The 26,331-nt window shown below is 40.4% G+C and overlaps 1 protein-coding gene across 3 annotated transcripts in view; it reads left to right on the top strand.

The window, feature by feature from the left end:
* cdin1 (CDAN1 interacting nuclease 1) overlaps positions 1-25,744 on the top strand; it is a 51,818-nt gene extending 26,074 nt beyond the window's left edge. For all 3 annotated transcript variants that reach the window (XM_063498618.1, XM_063498619.1, XM_063498617.1), the window contains exons 10-12: positions 741-806; positions 968-1,073; positions 24,345-25,744. In XM_063498618.1, coding sequence (XP_063354688.1) covers positions 741-806; positions 968-1,073; positions 24,345-24,513 — 341 coding nt within the window. In that variant the 3' untranslated portion in view covers positions 24,514-25,744. The remainder of the gene's footprint in view (positions 1-740; positions 807-967; positions 1,074-24,344) is intronic.
* Positions 25,745-26,331: the final 587 nt, after the last annotated feature.

Below are 26,331 nucleotides of genomic sequence, written 5' to 3'. Positions count from 1 at the left end.
ATTAATTTTAATCAAAGCTGATCTAAAAAAGGCGATCAGAGCCACATGAGAATGTCAACAGCCCAGTGGGTGTGTACAGAGGTTCCCATCCTTATACACACAAACACATTTCTACACCGACATTACAACATCTTGGATGCCCGGATATCTACCACAGTCCTCTGGTAGCCTCGGTGACCTCTCTCTGCTCTCTTTCTTCATCCGTGGCTGATGCTACCTCCTCACCAGCACTAACCGCCACCCTCCATCTAGCCACAATTCTCTTCCATGCCCCATTAGTTGAGCTTGGCTGAAGACAAAGAGGCAGGCCTTTGGAACTGAATGACCTGGTCAGTGAGATTTAATGGAGAAATCAGGTGTTGGAGGGATAATGGCTAGAGCACGCCAGAAGTCAAGGACAATGGCTACAGCTTGTGCAGGCAAGGGTCAGGCTTGCAGAGACTATAATGCCAACCTTGTCTCCTTTCTGTATATTTTATAAAGCACTGCCAAAGAGAGCAATACTGTAACTGGAGTTTAGAGTATTTTGTGCAGTGACAGCAAATACGTGGCAGATGTAGATAATGGTTTAACTGCACTGGCTGTGCTCTACTGCTGTTTTTCTGCTTTGCTCACGCTGAGCGGTTTGTTACCAGCATCTTTGTGAAAGCAGTTAGATCAGCAGCCTGTGACTGATTGTTCATATAGAAGGTTACTGCAAAACAGCAAGCATAACATTTCTAAACTTTTATTTTCAATAGATGAAAACCATCTGAGAACTATGGGCTACGACAAAACACCTGATATCATCCTGGAGGTTCCAGTTGGTTAGTATTTACATTATGAGTGTAACCTCACTTCAACCTTAGGCATCTGTATTGTCAAAAAGTTTTGAGTTTCTTTGTATATGACTGAAGAAACAAACAAAACAAATCACCTCGTCTAACCAGTTTTCTTAGATTTGCTGTGTTTTGTTATTTATGAAAAGCTGTGGAAGGGCACATTGTACACTGGATTGAGAGCAAAGCCTCTTTCGGAGATGATCAAAGCCATCAAACCTACCTCAATGAACAATTCTGGAGCTACTGGAACAGGTGAGCCCTCTCTTTTTTATCTGTTTTGTTTACTTTATTGGCCATCAAAAATTTGCAAATGTTATTTTATCAGTTTGCATATTCTTTATAACTTCTCCTTTTTCACTAGAAGCTATGATCAGGTATTCTCAGTTGTGTAAAAGAACTCCTATCTCTGTCTGCCAATGCTTACCACTTCCTCTCTGGCAAAGGCCACTTTAACCACAGGATTCCACATGCTACATCTGCACATTACACTACTTCCACATTCACTCATGTTCTCTGAGACTTTTAGAGCCTGAATGGTCTGCCTGTGAGCTTGATTGTTTTGTTGAATAAACACATTGTGTTGGAAGGGAAGCAAGGAAATGGGTGACTAATGCCTGGCCTCTGTAGCATGAGAACTTTTGGACAGGATCAGGCCCTGACTGTGGTGGGACAGAGGTATATGTGCGTAAATACATTTTTCAATGAATCTTAGAAGTGATAACCTGTAGAACATACTGACCTATTTAATATTTAATTTAAAACCTGAATAGAGTGGACACAAACAAGTGGAGTCCACATCTTAGCCTTGCTTGACACCAGGTTCCCATATCACACTATAGCCCTGATCCTCCACTGATGGTTAGCTGACATGGTGGTGCAGGTTCTCGTCATTGATGCTGTGTTCAGTGAATTATGATAACTTTATTTGTATGGCACTTTTCAAAACACAGAGTAACAAAGTACTCAACAACGGTCACCTTAAGGTGCTTTATATTGTAAGGTAAAGACTCTACAATAATGGAGAGAAACCCCAACAAGTAAACTGCCCCCTTTGAGCAAGCAATTGGTGACAGCGAGAAGGAAAAACTCCCTTTTAACACGAACAAACTTAAACCAGGCTTGGGAGGGGCAACCATCTGCCGTGACCAGTTGGAGGATTCTCTCATGTCTGTATGTTTTATTAGAATGCGTGCAGTACGTGATATAATGAGATTAGTTTGAGATTTGATGTATTCATAGAATTAGGTCTAAAGGTATTTGGACAAGGACACAGTTTTTGTAATCTTACCTGTGAACACCACCACACTGGATTTTAAATCAAACAGTCAAGATGTGACTAAAGTCCAGGCTTTCAGCTTTGATTCAAGAGGTTTTTAAAGTGTTGCATTGGACTGGACTGGTTCTTATATAGCGCTTTTCTGCTCTATCTGAGTGACTCAAAGCTTTATACAACTAATTCATTCACCCAATCACACCCATTCACACAAGCTTGTTAAGTGCTTACTATCTAACATTCATACACATTCACACTCCGATGGATGCATCGGAGAGCAACATGGGGTTAGTATCTTGCCCAAGGATATTTGACATGCAGACTGGAGAAGCCTGGGATTGAACCACCAACCTTCCGGTTAGTAGCTGATCTGCTCTACCACCTGAGCTCATTGACACTGTGAAATGCTTGAATTTGACTTATTAATTTATTTTTATAGTAGACTTTAACAATATTATGTCCACCTCCTCAAGAGTGTTCTTGAATTGGTTAGAGTTGGGGTGGGGGGGGGTTCTGATTCTTTCTGGAATACTTACAGCTTGGTTGGATAGTTTGTGTTAGTCTGAGCCTTATATATTTGCCCATATGTGTCTTTCATTTATATTCACAAGGCTAGCCTTGTCCAAGTATATTAAGGAACTGACAAAGTAGATCCTATCACGTCAGCCAGCAGCCAGTCAGACAAACATTCTGTGTCAAAAAAAGAGAAAGAAAAAATGTCAGACCCCACCTTTTTCAGCACCCCTGTAAATTTTATTTGACATTTACAACTGACATTTCAAAATGTGCCCTAATCTTTCTGTTAGACCATACGCATGATCATTTGAAGTACAAGTGTAGTCCCTGATGTTCGTGTTTGTGTTTGTAAATGCAATGACACAAAACTATAACCTGTTAAGAGCAGCAGGTGAAAAGAGAACGGTATCATTACCAGCTGCAGGCAAGGCTGTTTTTTGTTTCTTCCTCTGATTCTGTTAACATGTTAAATGCGGTCTTGGAGACTTTTGTTTAAGCAGTGTCAACAACAAAGACAATGTTATAACAGTCCTCTGTTAGTCGGTCTGGATGTGTGACGTTGACCGTGTGTTAGTACTGCAGCATTTCCAGAATTAGGTGTTTTGTTGAGATCCAAAAGAAGGTTGAATTCAGCCATAGGTGTGGGCTGTTTAAATCTTTATCTGTAAGTCCCTACTCCATATAAATGATATAATGTTTCATGTTTTTGGTTTAAGAACTCATTCGCTTTGGGCTAGATAGTGTCTACTTCACTTTTCACTTCATCTCTCGTTAGTTGGTCTCAGTTTATATGATGGGCCCCAAAAGGTTGATGTTTGAAATATTTGTCCATTCCTTCATTGCTCAGTTCGATTTCAAAGTCTAAACTGTTCAGTTTCCTTTTTGACCACCCTAAGAAGAGCACACCAGTGTTTGTAATTACTTCATTGCCTCTGATTGACATTTCCAGTGATTTGCTTATTTTTCATGAATTCCTTCTTTGCTTTAACTGAGCTGGGTTACCCAGTACTGTGTTAATTGTTCTTCACTTGCCCTCAAGCATTACAGAGTAAGGACGTGTTTTTGTAGACGGATAGAAAAAACATAACTAATTTTCCCTCCAAAGCCCTCACCAACTGCATTTATCATCCAAACAATAGTCTTGCCAACACAGTAACCCCATAATGAACCCCTCTTCAGTGGAGTGAGGGGTAATGACGCTTCACCTACAATGCTCCCAAGAAAAAAGGGAGAGGATAGAAAAAAATGGAGAGAAAAAGACAGTCTTCCGCAGAATCAGACAGCGTGTTCAGGCCCAGTGCCTGGATGAGATGGTGAAACAGCAGCTATTGGTGTCTTCCAGCCATCAATCTTAGCTGGTGGCGTTCCAGAGCCAGTGAGCCCTCTGCTCTGACGGATGTTCAGATAATTGAGTGATCCATCTCGCCCAACTATCAGAGTTGCATAAAAATTATTCACCTGCTGGTGAATATTAAACACATAATGAGCCTCTTGTGTGTTTTAGGAGAAGTGGATAAGGTTAAACACAGCATGTAATGAAATATGGACTCTTATGTGGTAGCACCTTAACTGCCCCTAGTTGATTATGGTGTACTTATATCAATTACGCTTGGCAAAGTTCCTTCCATAACTCTGCAAGCAGCAGTTCAAATTCTGCTCATGCATTTCTATGTCTAGGTGATCGCATACTTTAATCCAGAGACCATGGAGATAATTATTATTTGCTGACTTCTTGATTATTTGTGCACTCAAATATTGTTGATACATTTGCCTAAATTATGTAGCAATAGAGATTTGGGTTTTTACCATTTGACTGAATAATAGTTGACATAATTGGATAATTTAAAAAAATATATAAAATTATAGTTGCTTATGAAACCACTTGTAAAGGCTACTTTTTTAGAATGAAGGACAAAAAAAACTAAATAAGTTTTTATACTTGATGGAGCTAAAGTTTAATGACTGGTCCTTATTGTCAGGAGAGCAGAAAACTGTCAAAACTACAATATATCCAGGCTCAGTCATAAAACCTTATTGCATGCTTATTGTTAACCCGCCAGACTTTTTAGGTTCATTGAGGTAGCTAATTGCCTTCATTGCAGCATTTGTGTACCAAAAATAATCAATCAGGTAAATCAGAAAATGCAACAACCAAGAAAATAACTTTTTTATCGTGTTTTAGTAGATTAAAAATGTAAATGTGGGTATAAACGAGTGTAATTCAGAGCTCATTCATCACTTTTCAGCTCTTTCCCTTCGTTCCCTTTCCCTATTCCACCTAGCCGAACACAATGAACAGCCTGTGTGACAATGAGCGTGGACGCCAGCTCCCCTCCTCCCAAAGTAAATCAGCTGTGCGATTCGTAAACTGCAAATGTGTCAGAGTTGAAAATGTTAGCACTCTTAATGGAGGCTTGAAAAGGTTAGATCTGATAAAAAGCTGTCAGACGTCCACAAAAAATGATTTATAGCAAAATAATGGGACAGTATGCCTCATTTCTCCCTCATATGAAATGGGGGTTAAGACTTTTGGGTTTGCCATTATACATCATCTGGCTTGACCACTTGGAAATTTAGTGAGACTTGAATGCACACACACGCATTATGTTTCATCTGGCTCCTTTGTTTCAGTAATTTTGAAGGCCTGGTTGTAATGCTGATAATTTATGTCCCCACATAATTAGTAGCATAAAATTCTCATGCTCCAAAAGCACTCATTGATCTCCATTCTTATCTGCTTATGTGCGTCCTTTGTTACACTTTTGTGATGGAGGAAATGGTAAAACTAATGAGGAAGTCATAATTCCAAAGTCTCACCAGACCGTTCCTATAACATCAATAATCTGCTTGCTGACACATTACCTCATAAATAGACAGACCTAAGATTTTTGTGACGTTTTATATTAGTTGACACAGCCACAATTAGAAATCTCCAGTTCTTTGTGAACTTTTTCCAGTTATATCAAGGGCTGCATGCTGTAGGTTTTACAGATGAAATTGCGCATTAAGCCTGTTAGTCTCAGAATGTCAATCCATTTGCGACATCAAATTAATTTCTCGATTCACAATATTGAACATTGCCATCCATTTTTAATGGACATGTCCATCATTTTTGTCGAACTTTCTAAAGCCTTGATAACAGGAATGCCTAATTAGTGGAGTGTAATGTTACAGTGGGTGTTAGATATGCCCTATTAAATTCATCAGCTGGTACTTTTAGCTTTAAAATATGTAAGGCCTCCTTCTTGATATTTGGATCCATAAATGTAGTTTGTGTTCACTTAAATAACTGTTTATATATGACTGAAGCTGCTCATATTTAGAAATAATGTTTTGACCTTGTGTGCTTCTGCACATGTTTTCTCGTATAGTCCCAGTTAATGCAGTGGCATAAGAGTATTAAAGGCCTCAGCATCTAGGACATCACAAAGGAAGAGCAGATAGGGGATGTCACCTGAGCGAGGGAGCCCAAAGGCCGTGGCTGCCACTGATTCAATGAGGCTGGACATTACAAGGCCATCCCTGAGGACAGGTACTGGTGCTTCTGGGGTGACAGTGTGACACCTCCAAGACCTGTGCCCTGCCATACCTTACCTCAGGTTCTTGTCATAAATGTGCAAGACAAAGAAAGGGGGTAAAAAATAAATAAATAAAAAAGTCTCCATGGCAATAGTAGCCTTTAATGAATAGCCGATAGTCACTAGAGTGACAGAAACAATATTTGAATAGATTCATTATAGCACCAGCCAGCAATCTTTTAGTTTCTCAATTAATCTATTCTCTTGTGATGTTTAAGAAAGAGCTTTTTTTTCTGGCTTACAGTTTTTCTTCTGTTGTGTAGTTTTGGGCACTTAATATCAATAGAAAATTCTAGTTGTTTTGTGGGGGGGTTTTCTGATAAAGCATAACTGTCTCTGCATAGCCTTCCTCCTATTTATAGTTATGGATGCCCCATGCAGTGCAGGAACGTGGCCTCTTTTATTGTTTCCTTTGTTATGACATCCTCGCGTAGAATATTCCACAGCAAGAAAAATTGCCATCCACAGTGGTGGTTCCTTTAGGGCTTTGCAAGTGTTTGTTTTGGGGAACGTCAGCCCACAGAAGTGCAATGCTAGCCCTCACAGAACAAGCTACTTGGAATATTAATGGTAAATGACAAGTCGGCCGTGATGCTTCAAGGATTTCATACTTTTAAGGATGCACATTTGGGTGCATTGTTTAAGACGTCTGGGGTGTAATCCGCACTCTCAGGTCTCTGGCAGCCTCAGGATTTAGCTCTGGTTAAGCCCCATGTCTCCTATTTATGTTGGTAGGGTTGTATGTGTGCATTATCCAAATTTGTCATTTACCATTGAATGTGAGAGCAGCTTTGACATCGCGCTGTGTGTATAAACGAAGAGCAGGACAGAAAGCGGCACCCCAGCGATATATACCCCTCCTCCTGTCTTGCTGCTTGCCTGTGACACTGTGAGATGGAGAGGAAAGCCTGAAGTAAAATGAGGTGCAAGCATGTCTGCTCCATGAATTCCTGTTTTGGTATGGAACTTTTTAAAGATGAACGTACATTTTTTTGTCAGCTTTCACGATGTATGTCATCACACTTAAAAAGACTCACTCCTCCCCCCCTCATTTTCTCAGTCTCGCCGCCTTCTTCTCCTTCTTTTTTCCTCTACATTGACCTTCTGGGTTTCAATCCAGGAAGAAGCCAGTAGCATTTGTCAAAAGCACAGAGAGACTAGTGGGCAAGGAATCGAAAGGCTTTTTGTAAAAGTCAGTCTAACAGGAGAATTTTAATGGCTGTCTGACCTCTAAAGGACATTCAGATCTACATTACCCTCAATGTGATGTTAAACCTGCAGTAATATTTTCTTGACAGCGGGACAAATAGATTTGTCACGCATTGCATGATGCTTTATAAGCATCGCACAAAGGCCTGCATACTCACAGGTGCTAAATATCTTCATTTCTATCTAGATAAGTTCTAGAGATAATGCGAGTGCGTGTGAGTAGTATCTGTTATATTGATGTAATTTTTTCATTTAAAGACCTACAAGTTCTGCTATAAATCGGTCATGTTTTACAGGCGAGAAATTAATGGTTCAATTAGGCTAATTTAGCATTAATTTATGTTGATCAGCATTGCCTTTGTGTATTTGCTGGCACGGAAACGGTAAACACTTTTTTTATTCCAGTCCAAAAATAAAAGAATTATTTTTTAACAAATGACAACCAAGGAAACAATGCTTCATATTTCTGCTTTTTGTGTTTAAAGAGCAGCACTGTGTGTACCAGATAATGTGCTGGTACTCATGGTCTGTAGAGGCCCATCAGTCACTGTGTGAAGCTGGTCGCTTGTGATAAGTGGTTCCTTATAGATAACCTAGACAGTAGGCTTCTTTTTATAGACACACTGTCCCTCACATAACCTTGTTTTTTATTGTTGTTGTTTTTTCCCGCTCATTCTTGTTTCCTTTCCCCCTCCACACTGACTTCAGCCTCTTATTTAGCTTCCACGCTTTTAACTTTGTATCTTTTTTTCTCGCTTAATCAAACAAGTAATGATTGGATTTCTGTAACTAATATTACCAGCAGAATTCCGATCACATACAGTAAAGAAACACACACACACACACACACACACACACACACACACACACACACACACACACACACACACACACACACACACACACAAAACAAAACAAAAAAAAAAACAGTACACTTGCAATACATGTGCATGTGTGTACTGTAGTTTTAAGTGCTTTCCTGGCTCACATTCATCTGTGTGTGTATGAAAGTTAAAAAGATTCTGACAAAAGGCTCTTGGTGATTTATACCTATAAAAAGCTTTTGATATTCTAAACCAGGAGGCAAAGTTCTTCCTGTTTTCATTATATCTCACAAACTCTTCTCTGATAATGCAGCAAGTAACAGAAAGGATTTTAAAGAATAAAATAAATTATATTTTATAAAAAACACTAGTTGGCCTCCAAATGACTTCAAAAGCAGCCATGCTATTTTAAATGTACTCTAAGCATTCTCAACTGCAGTTAAGAAGAGATTTCTATTTTTTAATCATTTGTCATATGACCTAATTTCTTTTCAAAAGTACATTTGAATTGCTTGTTCTCATATTTAAGTCCTATATCCGATTGTATCCAGTAGCAGTCATTGTGACTGATGTACCAAAAGTAATTTAGTTTAAATACCATATGAAAAGATATTTATTTTTGAGAACAATGTTTTATATTTCAGTATTAATTCACTTCTTTGCATTGTTGCCAGAAACGCTGAAAGAGATATAAGCACTTTTGAGTTTTTCCCCTCGCTGGCCTGGCATTTGTTAAAGAGCTTCGTCAGAACCCTCTTCCCCCATCTTTGTTCCCAGGCAGGCCTTTCCTTCTCCTGTCTCTGGTTTGAGTTTCACGTCTCTCGGCGGTCTGATTGCCTGATAGCTTAAACATCTCTGCCTGCCTATCCTTTAGTGGGAGTGTGTAATCAAAGACACATGAGGAGCCTGTGTCCAAGTGCTGACCTTCTGCTTTCGCTCATCAATTCTTGGGGTTAATGTACAGGATCTATCAGGTCAGCAGATTTGTCTGCACAAACTCTGTCAGGTCTATAAACGATTGGAAGAAGAAAATGCAAATGCGTCTGGCTGCTGAGTCTTATAAAAACTGTGTAGAATAAAATGAACACAAGAAAATTTCTGCTTATATATTTTTCACCACATCTTTGATGGTATCAGTATTTCTGTTCTGTGTTTGTTTTTTTATGACTGTTTTGAAATAAACTTCGTTGAGGAGGTCTATATGTGATTTTGAAAAAAAAATCCTGTAACATTTGTTGATGTGATTTTTCACCATAAGCCGAAACAGATGGCACGCAATCCTTTTCCTCTAGACTGATGCAAGTTAACAGGGGCATATATTTCTGAACAAGTGAAATCTAAACTCTTAACAGAGTTTGAGGCTTTGACCCCACCCCCTTTGAATGGCCGCCACAGAGATGTCAAAGAAATCTATTTCTCATTTTGAGTGATATCTCTATCAGTTGGCACATTCGCACCATGAGTCTATCCCAATGTTAAACCCCGAATCTGTCTCTTCAATGACGAGTGCGCACGTCTTAAATGACCACTCGTATCTTTTTGTTATGTGTCTGTGAGGTTAAAAGTGAACGGGCAGAATAGAGCTGTCTGGTGAAAGGCCTCTGATAGAAAGTGCCACTTCCATTTGAGCGCAGCTGCAGCAAAGCCTCTGCTGGCTCACTGTCCAGCCCGACACTTCACATTCTCTTCTCCTGCGATTGGAATGGATTTGAAAACTGTTAACTTCAGACAGAGTTTTGGCTTGACCATTTCTGATCTCTTCCCATTTTTTTCATTGCTTATCTCCCACTTGTTTTGTCAGAACCAATGACTGTCTCAGACGCTGTTTTCTTTTTGTTTACTTAAGTTTTCTGACTGCGTTCCTTTTTTTAAAACTTGAACTCAAAGTTGATTCCAAACCAAAGTTGGTACTCCTCTAAACCCATGCAAAAAATATTGCATATACAGTTTATATATAAATATATACTGTCATGCACCGTTAAATTACATCTTGCATAACTTTTTATTCAACTTTCCATTGGACATACCATTAAGCTCCAGAATACACCTCCTAATTTGGTGATGAGGGGGTTTAACGGTTTGAGGAACTCTATTCTCAGACCTGCTGACAGTCTTCACCCCCTTGGGTCCCTGCTAAGGATGGAGTTCGTGGTTGGAGGGAATAAAGTGAAAAAACCCTGGCTGCGTTTTAAATGCTCATTGTGGTTTGAATTAGGAAGGGGATAAATGCTCTGAATAATGATCAGAAAACATTTAGCTTCAGCTGCCCGGGTGAAACAAAACACACTTGAGTGAAACTTTTGAACTTTTTTTTCCTTCCCCCAGCCGTTTTGTTTTCAAATTTTAGCCCTGAGTTCATGGGAAACTCGCTCGGAGGTTACCTGCGCCTCTGCAAAGTGATGGAAAAAAGGATTACGTCTTCAAGAATGTTTTTACAGTTAGTTGAAATATTACTAACCTTGTCAAATGTCATTTTGAATGAGAGAGCAAACATATTTTAATCAGGGTTTTAAAGGCACGGCTTTTCAAACTGTGACTCTAGGAGAAAGGGGTCAGCTAATTGCAATGTTTGATGTCATATTTGGTCTCTCGCTCCATTTTGATGCAACTGCCTGGAAGCATGCTTGCTCTCCTGCCTGGCTCTCTGTGTCTTTCTCTATGTCTCACACACATACTTCATCACACACAGTCAAATGAAAAACTATTGAAAGGTCTCAGAGTTTGTAGTGCTATAATCTTCATAAAGTCGACTTCCTGTCAGCCTTTCTTTCAACTTTAACCTCTAGCCTCTCACTGTGTACATCACCAGAGTTTGGCCACTTCACATGGATCCTGCACTGCTGACATATAAGAGTGTTATTCATATTTTTGTGAATGAAACCATGAGTGTACAACAGAATAGCAAAAGTTACAGCAGCCTAACTTTTTCACTTTTCTTGTGAAAATATGAGCCCCGCTCTGACTTGTACTCAAACTTCTCCCAGCATACTATAATGGGCTAATCATCCAAACTCAGTCCCAAATCTCTTTGGTTCCCATAATTACTCTTTAACAGCAGTGGGAGGTAGGGGGTGGGGGGTGAGGAGGTAAAGGGATATACATTGTAAATTATGTTTGACAAGGTGGGGTTAGTGGTTTTGTCGTAGCTTGTCTTTAGTTATTACTCATACTTCCTCCTGCCATAGATAAGGCCTGCTGCTGAACATACCAAGGTGAGCACTGGCGCAGGGCTCTTATCGCCAACATTGATTTAGGGCAAGAACTTAGTGACAGAGGTCATTGTGTAGTAAAGCGATCCGTCATTCAGGTTTGATTTCTGTTCAAACTTGTCTCCAAGTTGTCTACGCATAGGTTTGTAGTTCACAAGAGGTAGAGGCCACAGGAGGGTTGGACTTGGGTGGCTAAAGCTAACTGCGTGTTAAGAGATCGCAAAAATATAGCATTTTGCAACAGTGACTACTGGTTCAAATTTATTTAACTGCTATTTAAAACATAGCTAATATTGTAAATCTAATTCAAACCTCTTATTATTGTATGAAATCTGAATCCACAATCATTCGATTATGTTTAAAGCAGACATTACAAAAAAAAAAGTAGGCACATTTTTTTTCTCCACCAGCAATCTGATAGCCTTACTTATAGAGGCATACTTACAGAAATTCCCCTTGTATTCTGTTTTCTTAGTATGTGTGTAAAACTATTAAATTTTCCCTCATTTAAAATTCAAGGTAGTTCTCAGCCTGTGGTATATACATTTGCAATCATAAACAGAGGAGATGAGTGTTTTCCCCTGTGCAGGGGTGTTTTTTTAGATGTCTGATGATGGGTATTTAGTACCGTTAATGTTGTTCATGGCCTTCATTTCTAGACTTGTAACTTTTGGCTTAAATGTTCTATTTATTCTGGCAACCAAGTGAGGAACTCATACTTTCAAATATGCTCTGAGTCATATTATTGATTGGTCACGAAGATTATTTATTGCACTTTCTCTCTAACTTCTGCAAAAGTTGGAAGGCGACTGAGATTCTCCTGGAGTGCTTGCATGTAAATGGCTATAAACTGGCTGTGCTGAATCCTGAGAGGAAAGGTACTCCCATAGAATGTAAAGGTCTCTTTAGTTATGCTAAAATATCTAGCAAGGATGGTGGTGCTGCTCACTCCAACCTTCTACAGGATAACTGAAGTGGCTAATTACACTTCAGTCTGTAATCAAACCCATGTCAGGTTGTCTGAGAACCTGGATTTATATGGTGGATTTCAGTTAAATACAGGAGCAGCTTAAACATTTTATGGTTCTCTCCTCAAATTAAAGTTTTTTTTTTCCCCGCAATCCCCTCTAAAATATGTCATATCCCATTACACAAATTTGGATATGGTAAATTAGTGAGGAGTGTGCTTACACTATGAATATGTTGACTTTTTTTGTGCCGTATGCAGAGGGTTAGCTTGCTGGGGGTTGGGGGTGTCTTTAACTCTAAAAAGTTGTCTTGAATTTTCTCCCCTTGGAAGATGATGTGTTTTTGCAATTCAAATATTTGCTCATTCTCTTCTCCATTGCAAAGCTCCCTTTGAAGCGAGGAGTTCTATCAGGACCAATGACAGTGTGAGTGTGCAGCGTGACAGCGCAAGAGGCAGTGCTGGACTATTTCTAACTGCATATTTAAATAGCACGGAAATCCAAAATCAAAAATGTATGCAAATGACGGCATGTTTTGCATGCTGATATTTTCATGATTTGGGGCTTGCATATTCAGGTGGTGCTCAGTACGTGCCTAGCTTTAGCAACATTAATCAGAATTACTTCGTGTCTTCCCCATATCCTTGATCTCTTTTTAACAAACATTTCTGTGGGTGGAAGGCCTGCAATTTGGTAGATTTACTTGATTTATTTTTCATGAAAGCTCTGCTTAAGGTTTTAAGACTGTTTTTAAGTGAAAGGACATACTAAAGGTCTTATATTTCATAGGAAAGTGTGTAACCCAGAAATGCTTAATATTTACTTCTTAAGAGTTTTTTTTTTTTTACCCCGTTTACATCCTGACTGCTATGTTTACTCCCCCTTTGTGTTATGTGCAAATGGTTGAATGAAATTTTTAGATAATGTTCATTAAATCGAGAGCATATGGAAGCTGAAGCTACCTTTAGGTTTTTTTTATGTAGCTCTTTATGCAATAAGCGCCATATCAAGACAAAACCCTTGAAATGGGCCTGAGGCCTGTCTGCACTTCTTAAGGTATAGAAAATACAATATAAAATAATTAATTGAATTGTCATCTGTATGAACGGTTCTTGCTCTTTGCACCCTATAATTCCCAACCTCTTTCTCCCCGTTCCCCTCACCACATTTTTCCCCCTTTTTTTCTAAACAGCAATTAATCTCATTTTTAGTCCAATTTCCAGCCCTCTGCTAGTGTCAGAGCGAGTCCCCTGTTTTGTTCCTATTTGGCTTGGTTCCTCTGCATAGTCATTAAGGGCCCAATTAATGTCACCCTTTAGCTGAAGAGTGCTCATTTTTATTGGGGAGCTGACAGTCACCGCCATGAGTGCCGCAGTGTAATATGCATTAATTGCCCCGTAACACTGGTAATTACCAGTTCTTCAAGCCTCTCAGTAAACTGTCATGCCCAGACACGACTGCTTTGAAATAGATTACTCATTAGGGGGACCTGCCCTGTTTTCCAATGGGGGCTCACTGGGTTGGCATAAAGACGAAAAAAATCTGGTGCTTGAACAAATAGTTGCCAAGAGCAATTTCCTATTACAACTTCCCGGTGAAGGCTTTTCTCTCTTTCTCTCTTTCTTTCTGTCTTTTTTTTTTCCTTGGATGGTTTTCCAGCCGTCACTTGAGTTAAGGATCAGAAGTAGAGTTAAAGGTCCATCACAGATCTTGCTGATAGCAGTTGGTTTGTCTTCATGTCCCGGTTTGACTCCTTGAATGAAAATGTGCCTTGGGATTTCACCATTCAGATCACTGCCTTGTTTTAACTTTGTTACATTTGTATTTTGTTCATTTCTTTTCTTGCCTTAAATAAAAAAAAAAAAATGCCCCGAATGCCCCGAGACCAGTGCTGCATTGAAAATGTCAGAGTTTTGCTTGACGTGGGGCATTTCAAGGCCTCTGCACATAAGATCAAGGCAGTGTTGATGTGAAGTTCTTGTTCAAATATTGATGCTAACTTTGCACAACGCTCGTGTTTGCAAACTGTGGAATCTCCGTTTTAAACATAAGCTTGTGCTTCACAGCCCCTTCAACATGTTCCACGTCCCTGCAGAAACTTGTATTGATAGAGAATGCAAATAGATAAAGAAACGTATAGAGGACAAAAGGCGAGGATGCAGTGTGGGTGCCACCTTTGCTCAGCGATAAGATATTATAAAGGAGAGACCAAATCAAACAGCGTTAGCTAGCACACATCCTCTGCACAGCAAGGTGTTGGCCTGTTTAGTCACGGTTCAAATAATATTTAGATTTCACCACAGCCTTGTAAATGCTCTGAGTGTGCTGGGCCGATTCCTCTCTGGTACCTTTCCTTTTTTGTCAAAAGCACTTTTGTGTCATTACCCATTTACCACAGCAAGGAAAAGAACAGAATTTGAAGACCAGGGAAAATCCTCTCACATACACACACAGATGGGAAACACACGCAGCCATGCACACACCGAGCCTCACAAAGGTGCTGCTTTTGTTTTATCTCCCTTATAGCACCTGCTTCAGGCAATCTGCTCCCACTCATCTCAAATGAATTTTGTCACGGCCTTTCAGATTCTCAGTCGGCGATGTGCTAATGAAAGGAGATGGTACAATTTGAACTGACCAGGTAGCAGCCAGCAGTGCACAGCTGAGAGCAAAGGATGGGGACACACCCCTCTTTGAAACAAAAGACAAGTCAACCGTCCACTGATATACCCATTACCCTTCTCATTAATACCCTGCAGACCTTGGTGTGTGAGCGTGTGTACTTTGGTGCGCTTGTGCGTGCGTTTATCTGTTTGCATTGGTTGAACACTTATCGAATTGTTTATGACAGGCCTAATTGGGCTAATTGAAGACATTAAGATTACCTGTCAGCTGTGTGTATCCAGTCTCCCTATCTGTCTGACAACTTCTGACAAGTGAGGGACCCCGTAGCATCCGTGATGATGGAGCATTCCCGGGCCATAATAGGGACAATAGGGGCCTCTCTAATTTGATGTGGGCAGCATTAGCTGTGACTGTCCTTTGTGTGTGTGTGTGTGTGTGTGTGTGTGTGTGTGTGTGTGTTAAGTATAAGTGAGATTTAGCTAGGGTAATGGAGTCCCCTTTGGCAATGTGACAAAACGATGAGGTAGTCTGAGGGAAAGAGTGAAAGGGGTCTTCGAGTGTTTAAGGACATGAGAAGGAAGGTGCTTGAGGGTGACGGCCTTCACAGACTGACAAGAGACGAGCACTGACATCTGAGTGTCTGTGTGATTGTGGACCATCACCAATACTGCTATATCAGGGATACCCATACTTTCATGACATGGCAAATGATCAAAACAGGTCCTGAAGTTCCACTTTGGTCTGATCTAAGGTCTGCCATCGTCATAACATAAACAGGTTTATAAGAAAAAACATACACAGAAGTATTTAGTTGATAAGTTATTGTATTTATTTTTGATTTTCATAACATTAAATTAAACCCAGACTAAAGACTCAGTTGAATGGTCCTTTTCGTCCTCCTGAATTTTTATTTTAAGGTGAGCGGAGCACAGTCCTATCTTCTGAGTCTTAAGGAATGTGCCTGTGCATATCTGTATCAGCTCACCCTCCCTCCTTTTTTCCTCCTCACTCGCCTCTCCTGTGTGGCCATTCTGTGGGGCTTTGCAGTGTCATCGCTATGACAGATCAACGCTGTCAGCCCAAGAGATCCCTCTGTTTGTTTGTTCTTCTCCAAAAGGGGTTAAACTGTCAAGTTGACAACTCACGAGACCCTTAGACTGCCCTACTGCCTCTCCTCGTCTCCCTCCCTCCCATCCACATTCATCCCCAAACGAGTGAAAATCAATACCAGATTGCCTGAGGACCACTGTTTGGTGTGGGCTTGACCCCTAGATGTCCCCCACTCTGCTTCTTTCATTACATGTAGCCCAGTATTTAACTTCCATCCTGATCCCTTGCCTAATTAGTTTCGATAAGCTCAGAGTCTCTCTTTCCCTCCCTCCTTCTCTGTATCTCTCTGTCCTACTCTTACACTTGCATTCACACACAAACACAGCAAACGCATGGACTTTTTGCTTTCTTTCACTTTGAAGGGACACTGTGGGCTGGGAGTAATAAAAAGACAAATCCCGACAGGCACACAGAAGCCCTAAGCTATTCTTGAGCTAGGATTATTGTTTTGTTTGCTTAGCAAATTTTTTAAAACTACAGTGAAATTAGATTTGCACCCCAGATTGTCAGTAAAAACACTGGGGATATCCTGTGTTGTCCAAAACTAATGGCACTCTGCTGTGTTGGGCCTGTTGGTTAGTCCTGTGGTTTTCAGAAGGCCTCGTTGATATCGCGTAGCTCTGTTTAGTCATTTTACAAAGCAGCTATTGATACTGTGTGGAAAATGCAACTTCACCTTTAGAATTTCCTAATAATAACCTTAACCTTGATAAGTGATGTAAGCAGGTATCCAGTGGTTTTTCTGCAGGAGGTACATCTGTGTGTATTTGTATATTTACCACCCAGATGTCCAGGTGCCGCCACTGTGCCGGCTGGCCTATGGAACACTGACAAGCCCCAACAACATGTCGGCCCCCCCTGCTTTACTCCCCCCAGGGGCTAAAATTACCCTCAGGAATGTAAACAGACTGCCGAGTAAGCACACAGATTTCTGTGGCCCTTCGCCTGCATCCCTCTCCACACTTGCCCCCCTAAAGTGGGACAGTTCCATTTTGGACACAGAAGCCAAGGTTGATGCGGAGGCTACGGTAACCTGGCGCTGGCTGGTTTGCTACAGTAGTTTTCTGATTGAGTAACAGGACAGCGATAATCATTTTTCCTAACTGCAAATATTTTTTGTAACACCTGAAAGACAAATCTACTTTTTTCCCACCCTTGTACTCCTCATATCTCCTTTCCCCCCATTTCATTTTAGCAGACAGATAGGCATTCACACCAATTCATTAGGTGTGTGGGGTCGCTGTAAGCAGTGGAGTTTGGGTGAAGAAGTTCACTGGGCTGGGCGCTGACATGTTGATTTAGTGGTGGTAACACGACTGCACTTCCAAAGGTGCTGACTTGGACGAAAGCCAGGCCTCTTTCTCTCACAGGGAGACATTAGAGACCACACTCTAATTTTGGGGCAGGGTTGTACTCATGGACGCAGAGGCCAAGAGACCTACACAACAAACATTCACACCTGCCTTTCCATGACTTTTGATTCACTGAACTGGTACCAGAATTTACAATGAAGTACTTATTCTTGAACCTGATGGAGACCTTGGGCCAATGGATAGCATGGCTTTTTCAGAATGGAAGAACAATGAGGAGCAGAAATAAGAATTTACAAAGTCTCATTTAAAAAATATACTTGTGGCTTACATATTACAAATTTCATGCAACTTGTTTGTGTTTCTGTGGTTTTAAGTACAGTTGCATGTGGATATTAAATGTTTTATTTCAACAGCTTATGTCGATTAAAAAACAGCTGAGTGCATGGCACACATCCCATGACCTCATATGCAAACGTGATATCCATAAGTACACACGCATGACATTGTTCCTCCGCTGGACGCATTAGATGTGCCCGCGCCCATTCAGACTGATGCTGCCCTAGCAAGGGTGGATAGGGTTACAGTACAAAATGTTGTTGATTAGGGGCTGTGCCTGTAGTGGGGGATCATCCTAAATTGAAGACACATTAGCCACAGGGGTTAAGGGCAGGATTAGGTCCAGATCTGTGTGGCATAAGGAGCAATGGTCAAAAAAAAAAAAAAAGGCTGTCCCAATGCTTGTCTTTGACTGTTTCCCCAGGGACAGGTGGCAATTATCGGCCAGGGCTGCTGGGAGTTCACAATAACAGGTTAAAGGAGCATGTATCCCCTTGACGATGTGGTTTTCTCTGTCTGCACAGCCTCCCAGCCCCCAGCCTTCTTGCCCACTACCGTGGGGAGCTTCTTGTCTCTAGGCAGAACTCATAGACACGAGGACTCATCAAAGGCCCGAGGGGCTTTCGACTGATCTCCAAATTAGCACTATGGTCAATGTTTAGTTTTTAGAACTTGGAGCATTATCTAAAAAAGGGAAAACCTCAGATGTTTATTTTTTTAAATCATATTTTTACTTAGATTATCTTAAACATGTATAGGAACTTGATTAAAACCGATAACAAACAAAATACTGGCACTCACTGATAAGTATACCCTTTGTTAAAAGGTAAAACAAACTTATTCTAGCTACAAGCCGGCATCAGCTTCACTGGCATTACAGATGACAGCTTGTACCTGAAACTATATATACTTAATGTTTGCTAAAACATTAAGTTTATTCATCCGCGAGCACCGGTATTTTGTTTGTTCTTATAACTACATTTAAAATGTGTTTACATAAATCAAGATTCCCAGACAAAATTACTACCCACTCAAGATTTCAGTTAAATACGGTAGAGACACTATGTGCTGTCATCACCATGAAAGAATTCATTAATATCATCATTAACTGTTAATGAATATCCACTCAGTGTGTCATAACTGAAGAGATCAAGCCATTTTCATGACGTACAGTGTCATTAAGGAGTGTGAGGAGTCGATATCTGCGAACAAAAAAAAAAAGATCAGGTGTGCTCCTAGTTCCTGGACGTTAACCCTTTAAAAGCCGGAGAGACTGAGACGGACATTTCTTTTTCTTGCATTTATGTTAACAAGCCTGTTCAAAACAATCCTTTTTTGCAAAACACTAACACACAGGACACTTTTGTCTGAAGGACAAGTTTTGGGTTTATGATTATGGTGCCACCACAGAGCTGTCGTCATTAGGCCGCTTTGTTGTATGTAGTGTACTCTGTGCTGCTTGGGCCAAATTCTGAACACTGGAAAGACAAAGCTAGAGCCAGACCACACCTTGTTTAGTTTTGCTTCACATCCAATGCAGACCAGAGTGTGTCAAAGCGTGTTGGACCGTGACACCGTAGATCTGAGAGGGAACCCGCACACATTACACACACAGTGCACACTTGTTTCTCAGATATGTGTTGCTAATGTGGTAGGCGACATGCTCAGTTAAGGGACTTAACGAGTTCAAAACACTGATTAAGTCTCCTCCCTTCAGCTGGAGGATGTTTTGGAAGCATGATATTGAGCGAATGGTTTCTAACTGGGACCAAATGTAATTAAGTAGGATATCTGTAAGTTACTATTGAGCCAGCAAATAAATATAAGGTTATTTCTTATTTGCTCATTCACGTAATCATGTGTTAGTCAAGGTATCAGTCGGATGTCAGATTGTGTATCTGTACGGTGATAAGGTTTTGGTTATTGTGAGAAAGTGGCTGAAGTGATAGGAGCTTGTGGGAAATTTGAAGCCAGAAAGTGATAACTGATCAAATAATTAACAGGAGAAAAAAAAATTACAATTATGGATGCATGTGTTTAAAAATAAGCAGTTTTCTCTATTTATCATATAGAAAAAGGTCTAACCTTAGTTTTTCATGTGCAAAAATCTCTCCAGAATCTTTAAATTTCCAAATTCTTTGCAGTATTGCACATTGTTCTCAAATTGCTGAACCATTTGTCCATATAATCTTTTAGTAGCATTATTGGTGAATTGAAAATATAAAATATTAGTATATTATTTTGCCTATTTTACATTTATAGTTAATGAGCACAAAGTTCACCTTTTGCATTTGTAGGACGGGACTGAAATGTTGCTAAAGCTGAATCGGGTTGACCATCAACTAATTTTGTGATCCCTTAAAGGGCTCGGGCTACATCCTGCTCCAGAAGTGGTTGCTGTGTTTACCAAGTAAAGCTCTGGAATCCTCTTGTCTCTGTTTTGGTATTGTTATCTTGCATTAGTGAGCATAAATTAGCTCCTACTGCAACATAAAACTGACAACACACTGAGTCGACCTGACCTCCCACATCTCTCATACTCTCATACTTACACATTCCACCTCCACACCTCTAGCTTAAAAACTACATATGCATATGAATATGACATACTCTTCACTGGTGACAAAGATTAACCGCATTCTTCTCTGTTCCTCCTTAATTACGACGCTTGCGTAGGTTTGGGTGATAATAATGTACAATCGTGTGCTGCGGTTGCTTTGTAATTGTGTTTTGAGTACCTAAGTTGAATTAAGTTTTTTTCGCCGCTCACTGAGACAAAGTAGGGGGTGGAGAAAGTAAAAAAAAGCAATGTTTTCTATTCTTAGCTATGGTCATGTTAATAACTTGTCTGTGGGAGGTTAACTCTTCTATTCAATTCCTGTTATTTATGGACAGTCAGATGTATAGTTTGTAGCAAGGGATTATTTACCTCCCTGTTCGAGGACGCCCCTCTGGGTAGAACCAGCCTTAAAATATCCTACTTGTGCACAGCAGTTTTACTTGTCAGGGGTGTCTTCATCATCAGTCTGGCTGAATTGCAGCAAAATGCACTACAAAGTCATTAAAATACACAAGCTGGGTACAGTATTCATGCGAAACTGTATCACCTGCTGACATGCAGGCTCTGGGTCACTGCCTTCCCTGTAAATTTTTGCAAATAATAACACATCACAACACCAGTGTCTAACCTTTTTTTTGTTTTTTTTTATAAAGAAAACTCTTATAACTCTTTGATAGGTGGACATCTATCAAAGGGATCTCAAAAGTATAGTCTTATTTTTACACATTTATTCTCTGTCTTTTACTACATACGCAGTTCGTCAGACTTCAACACAGACATTTTTATGCCTCTGTACTTCTCTCACAATCAGTCTGAATGCTTTTTGTCTTAAAAGAAGTTGAGCGGGTTCCATTACGGCATTTGGGAAAACTGAGAAAAGACTGACTAACACTAATGTTTGGCAGTGCTTTAGCTGCCTACCTTGTGACCTGATGTATGGATGCTGAAAACAAAGAGGTCTTTGTGGAGAGACCTCAGAGACATAGACTTCACCCTCAGGTGAAGGCTTGCACTGTCTAAATCATTGCTGGGGTGTTTGTTTAAAGTGGACCTGTGCGGTGTGTAAAATGAAGTGAGGGCGTTTTAAAGTCGAGCATAAATTCATCTCAATTTTATTGATAATTCGTCATGTCGTGTAATGTACTTTGGAAGAAGTGATTGAACCCGAGTTGTGCTTGAAGCTTCTTTTTTTTTTTTTCACCAAATGTAGCAAAGGAAGTTAACCTTGATCTGCGTGTTGAGCAGAAATGTTCAACTCAGAGATTTTTTAAAAGGCTACACTGCCTGACCTCCCATGCATGGATTACGGGCTTTCAGCCATGCTTTCATTTCCCCCCAAAATGAGAAAAGCAAGAACTAAAATCAAGAAATAAGTCTGCAAATTTTTTGAAGGGTAGAGTTGGTATATTTTTATGCATGTGTTTATGATTCAGACATTCCGTATTGCTGGCTTCATGGCATGTTGTGTGTGCACAGGCAGATACTAATAACACTCCCTCTTCTCCATTCATGTTTTTTTTTTCTATTTCTTACTGCCTTGCTCTCATTAAGCTGTTGTAGTAAGCTGCTTGGCACCTGCTTTAAAATGCGACCACCAGCAGCTCATTAACACTAACGAAAGCACGGCTGGCAGCCCGCAATCCACGCCCAGGCTCGTCAAGTGGCCCTCTTGCTGAAATTAGCTACATTTCACAAACAATTTCACCAACTCGTTACATAGCGAGGTGTTTATTGGAAGATGGTTGACTCTGACTTCGAGGTGGTGTGCGTAATAAGCACATGCCAGGTTAAAATGAGCCAGCCCACATAATAAACCATAATTTGCCTACAAATTTAAACTGAACTTCCACTCACTTCCTCCAGCGTTCCAACACACAAACTTCAGAGGAATTATATATATATGCAGTAGTAGTGCCTAAAGCACCCTGCTGTGTATTTTTACTTGCTTTCTACTTAGTTTTAGACTTTTTTGCAAGAAAATCATGCTGGAACCATCAGACTTAGTCTTGACCCCCTGACCGTTCCCTTCCCCCTTCAGTGTTATTGTTACTATTCCCAGTCCAAGATTTTTACCTCAAGGTCCCAGTAGTATTGACTTGTATTAATCCTGAGAAGGATTCAGACTCCATTTATTTTCTTTACGGTATGGAAAGGCCTTGGTGACATGGCTCCCCAGTGTTTATAATTTTGCTTGTTTCAATTTGTACTCAGCCTCCCTTGACAGACCTGGGACATGATGAATCGTGCACGGCTGCCTTATCTGTTGATGTACAGTTTTAACCTTTTCAGAAGGTTGCCTCTTTCCAGTGTGTGCCGACCAGTCTGCCCGTTCTACGCTTTTCACCCTCCCCAAACACACGCATACATCCAGAACACAGGAAATACATAGAGAACGGCGGCAGAATAAAAAGAAGCGCATAAGCCCTTTTCTGAAGCCACCTAATGTAAATGTTTAGGTTTTGTTTCCAAAACATTTCCATATTAAGAGTTGACAGCCATGTGCAGCAGTGGAGCGTGGAAATGATGAGAATTTGAGGGTTTGAGTTTTGTGCAGTGTTGAGAGGGTGAGCTATGTGTGTGACACTGTGGTGAACTTAGAGCGTGCATCTGCAGGCTTTCTTCGGGGCTGCTGGCTTTGGCCTGTTTGCTCACAGATACAGCACCGTAAATCACGCACTGTAAAATGCAGAATGCAGGGATGGGGTGTAGGAGCATGTACACTACTGCGAGGGCCGCTTAGAAGGAGGTGCACATATCTTCATGTACATGCGTCTGTCTGTACACGGGAACTGTATGTAGCATGCGCACTGCCTCGAGGCCAGTCATTATAACAAGACATATGTAACAGCTGGCAAAAGAACAAAGGCTGAGAATTTATTATTTCTGTGGTCACAATGCAATCTGTATGTTTATAGTCAATTCTTAAATTGCAAGATTTCTGTAAATACAGCATCTATAATAGTTCTTATAATCTAACCAAAATGTCAAAAAATTTTATGAACTTTACCTTGAAGCTGAACTTGTACTGCTCTCTGTGGCCCTTTAGCTAGCTTCCTGTCTTGGCCTCCAGAGGCCCCACAACAGCGTTAACTGTCCAAGGATGAAGAGCAGTACTGTCAGCCCCCTGAATCTGCTCTAGCATCTAGCAGCTACAGTGCTCTCCACTCAAGAGTTCAACTGTGACACGTCTTTATGCGTGGCAGCTAAGGTTCAAAGAAGAGAGGGGCCACTGGTGGCTCTTTGGGGGTTAATAAATATCTTGAAAGCTGCTTTATTTCCTTTTTGAAAAGAAATAGTGAAATGTAGTTGCACATTCCAAGTGACGAGTTCCTCTGTTTAAAGCGTTACTGCATCTTTCAGCACATCTTTAGGGATACAGTTGCTACAGGTTCTACAAGGAAAAACATTCTATATCTAAACACTCCTAATTTGAGCTCACATTTGCTTGGAAAGTCAATCTTTATTGCCATTAGGCACCGCAGTGCAGATTGCTCTTCCCCTCAAAATGAACGTAAATGAAACAGCTGGATGCTGTTTGACTAGCTAACCTTAACCACCATATGCAGTGTGTTGAACTCTGCATGCTCTCTTATGTGCCAAAGGCTTCTGATGTCAGGATCCGGAGGCCTTGGTGTAGTGCTTTGTTATTTCATAGATTATTGTTATTTCACTGCCATTGTAATGTGATTGAGTGTGTATCACCCTGTCAGAAAGATCTTTATCTTCCTGGCGGTGTTTTTGTTTGATTCAGCGCAAGTTTCCTGGATGTGATCAAAGGAAAAATACCTAAGCCATCTTATCGCTCATAGATCCATCTCACTAGTGTCCCATCTTTCTATCTCTTTACTAACCTATTCCTGATGTTTTCTGTATTTCCTATCCAAAGTCAACAGCATTTTCAGATATGAATTTGAAAGTGTATCTCAGTATTTGCACACTGAGAACTCTTGAAAACAGCAGCGGTAATGTACTAACAGTTTGTTCTGTTTTCATGCACTGCAGGTTTGGTCCAGGCCTTGTGATCTACTGGTATGGCTTTATTGGAGAGCTGGATTGCCAGAGAGACAGAGGTATCCTACTCAAAGACTGCTTCCCTACAGACATTGTCACCCTGTGCCATGCCACGCAACAAGACCGATCACCTGAGAGCCAGAATAAAGACAAAGAATGAGAATAGATCAGAAGCATAATAAAACCAAAGTACAGATGAGAGAATGAATGGGAGGAAAGAGGGATGACAACAAGGAGGTGGGAAGGGTACGAACACTGAACTATGCAGGGGTGGATACCTAGATCCGGAAGCAATTTGGCTTTCCTGCAGTGTGAGACTACTGGCAAAAAATCTGCCCTGAACTTCACCTGACCCTCATTCTCTCTCTCTCTCTCTCGCTCTCTTTCTCCCTTTCTTCCTCTCATTCACTGTTCCAAAGCGGCCGCATGTAAATGCACACCAGCATTCTCTATATATCTGACGTCACTCATAGTCATACCTGTAAATGAAAAACATGATCTGGGAGGCTTTTCTGGTCGTGGTCAACACCTGGCCCTTGGATGGCCTCTTGCACTGGAGGCTACGGTGCAAGCCAGGGCCGAAGCAGGACATAAGGCCCTTCCTTATCACGCTCAGGCCCTGGCCTTTGTCACTCCTTCCTCCTCCGTTCCATAGGCAGATAAGAGAGGTGCGGTCTAGGGGCTGGGTGACGCCTGTCTCTCACCTGCGTCACTCAGTGCCCTCTCAGTCACTCTCCAGCGGGATAAACAGGATAGTTTCTGATTAAGGCTGGCCCCTCAGTGACCCTTTTCACATTATAAAATTGTTTTTTTTTGTTAGCACATATGCTTGACAGAACTGTTCATGCTGCTGTCAGTGTTTATTTCTTAACCGTGCAACTACAATTCAAATTCGAAAGTTCCACTAACCTAATTAAGCGCAAATTTTGATACAATTACAAAAAAGGAATTTTTTTTTTTTTTTCACATTTGTTGGCTTCATGTTTACTGTAGAGTTAAAGTTATTGATAGAATTTCCAATAGCAGTGATCAAAATTGAATAATTTTCTATTTTTTTACGTTGAATATATTAATAGTTTTTCACTGCATAATGTCATAAAATAATGAGCATAGTCATGACAGTTTGCCTAAAGCAAAGCCATATTGAAATTGGGAGTAATGTGGTAGCCTAACAGTATTCACTTTAAAAGGATAAAAAATAAGTGAACCTACGTTTGCTTGACCAGTGTGTTTACTTAGTAAAATATCAAAACCAGGAGCTTTTTTACTTGTTTCACAGTAATAAAAAATAAATAAAAAGAAAAGACTATTAGAATCAGCATTTGTTACATTCTGTCCCACATTTAACCTGTAACAATTTAAAGTAAATCTACTGTACTTGCATGTTTTATTTTGTACATGTAAATATTAATAAATGTGTTGTGTAAACTATTTTTAATATGTTCCCATGTTACTGTCAAAATCATAAACTTTATATATCAGGCACGTTTAGGCAAGTGAGGTAAAAGACAGGTACGTAGAAACACCTGATTACCATGTAAAGGTAAGTGACTGTCTAGTAGTCGTCTATTGCACATCTTTATAACCGTGGTACATTTTATGAGTGGATACTAATGGAAGAAACACAGCCGGGCTAGGAGAACCAGAAGTGAACATAAAGTTGAGTGATGGCTTTAGAGGCAGATATGCACTGCCTATAGGGGGTCCCTGTCCTGCCCCTTTCTTTATGGCACACAAAACGATAAGAGGAAAGAAAGTGAAAGGGTGAAGAACCTGCTGTCACCTCAGAAAGTACACGCACAAAGAACTATTTTTTTCATAGCGTGCTTTCAAACTGCAGGCTTCACGTGTTTTTGTGCATAGAAATGAGTCAAAACAGACCTCAGGTGCAAAGTTAGTGGAAAGCTTTTGTCTTCAGTCTATTAATCACCAAATCCGACCGCCTCCTTTTCTGTTATTTAAGACAACTTCCCCATAT

This window comes from Pelmatolapia mariae, linkage group LG16_19 (assembly GCF_036321145.2).
Source record: "Pelmatolapia mariae isolate MD_Pm_ZW linkage group LG16_19, Pm_UMD_F_2, whole genome shotgun sequence".
NCBI classification, from domain to species: domain Eukaryota; kingdom Metazoa; phylum Chordata; class Actinopteri; order Cichliformes; family Cichlidae; genus Pelmatolapia; species Pelmatolapia mariae.
The sequence above is the reverse complement of the archived record's forward strand: the minus strand, read 5'-3'. Positions and strand labels throughout refer to the sequence as shown.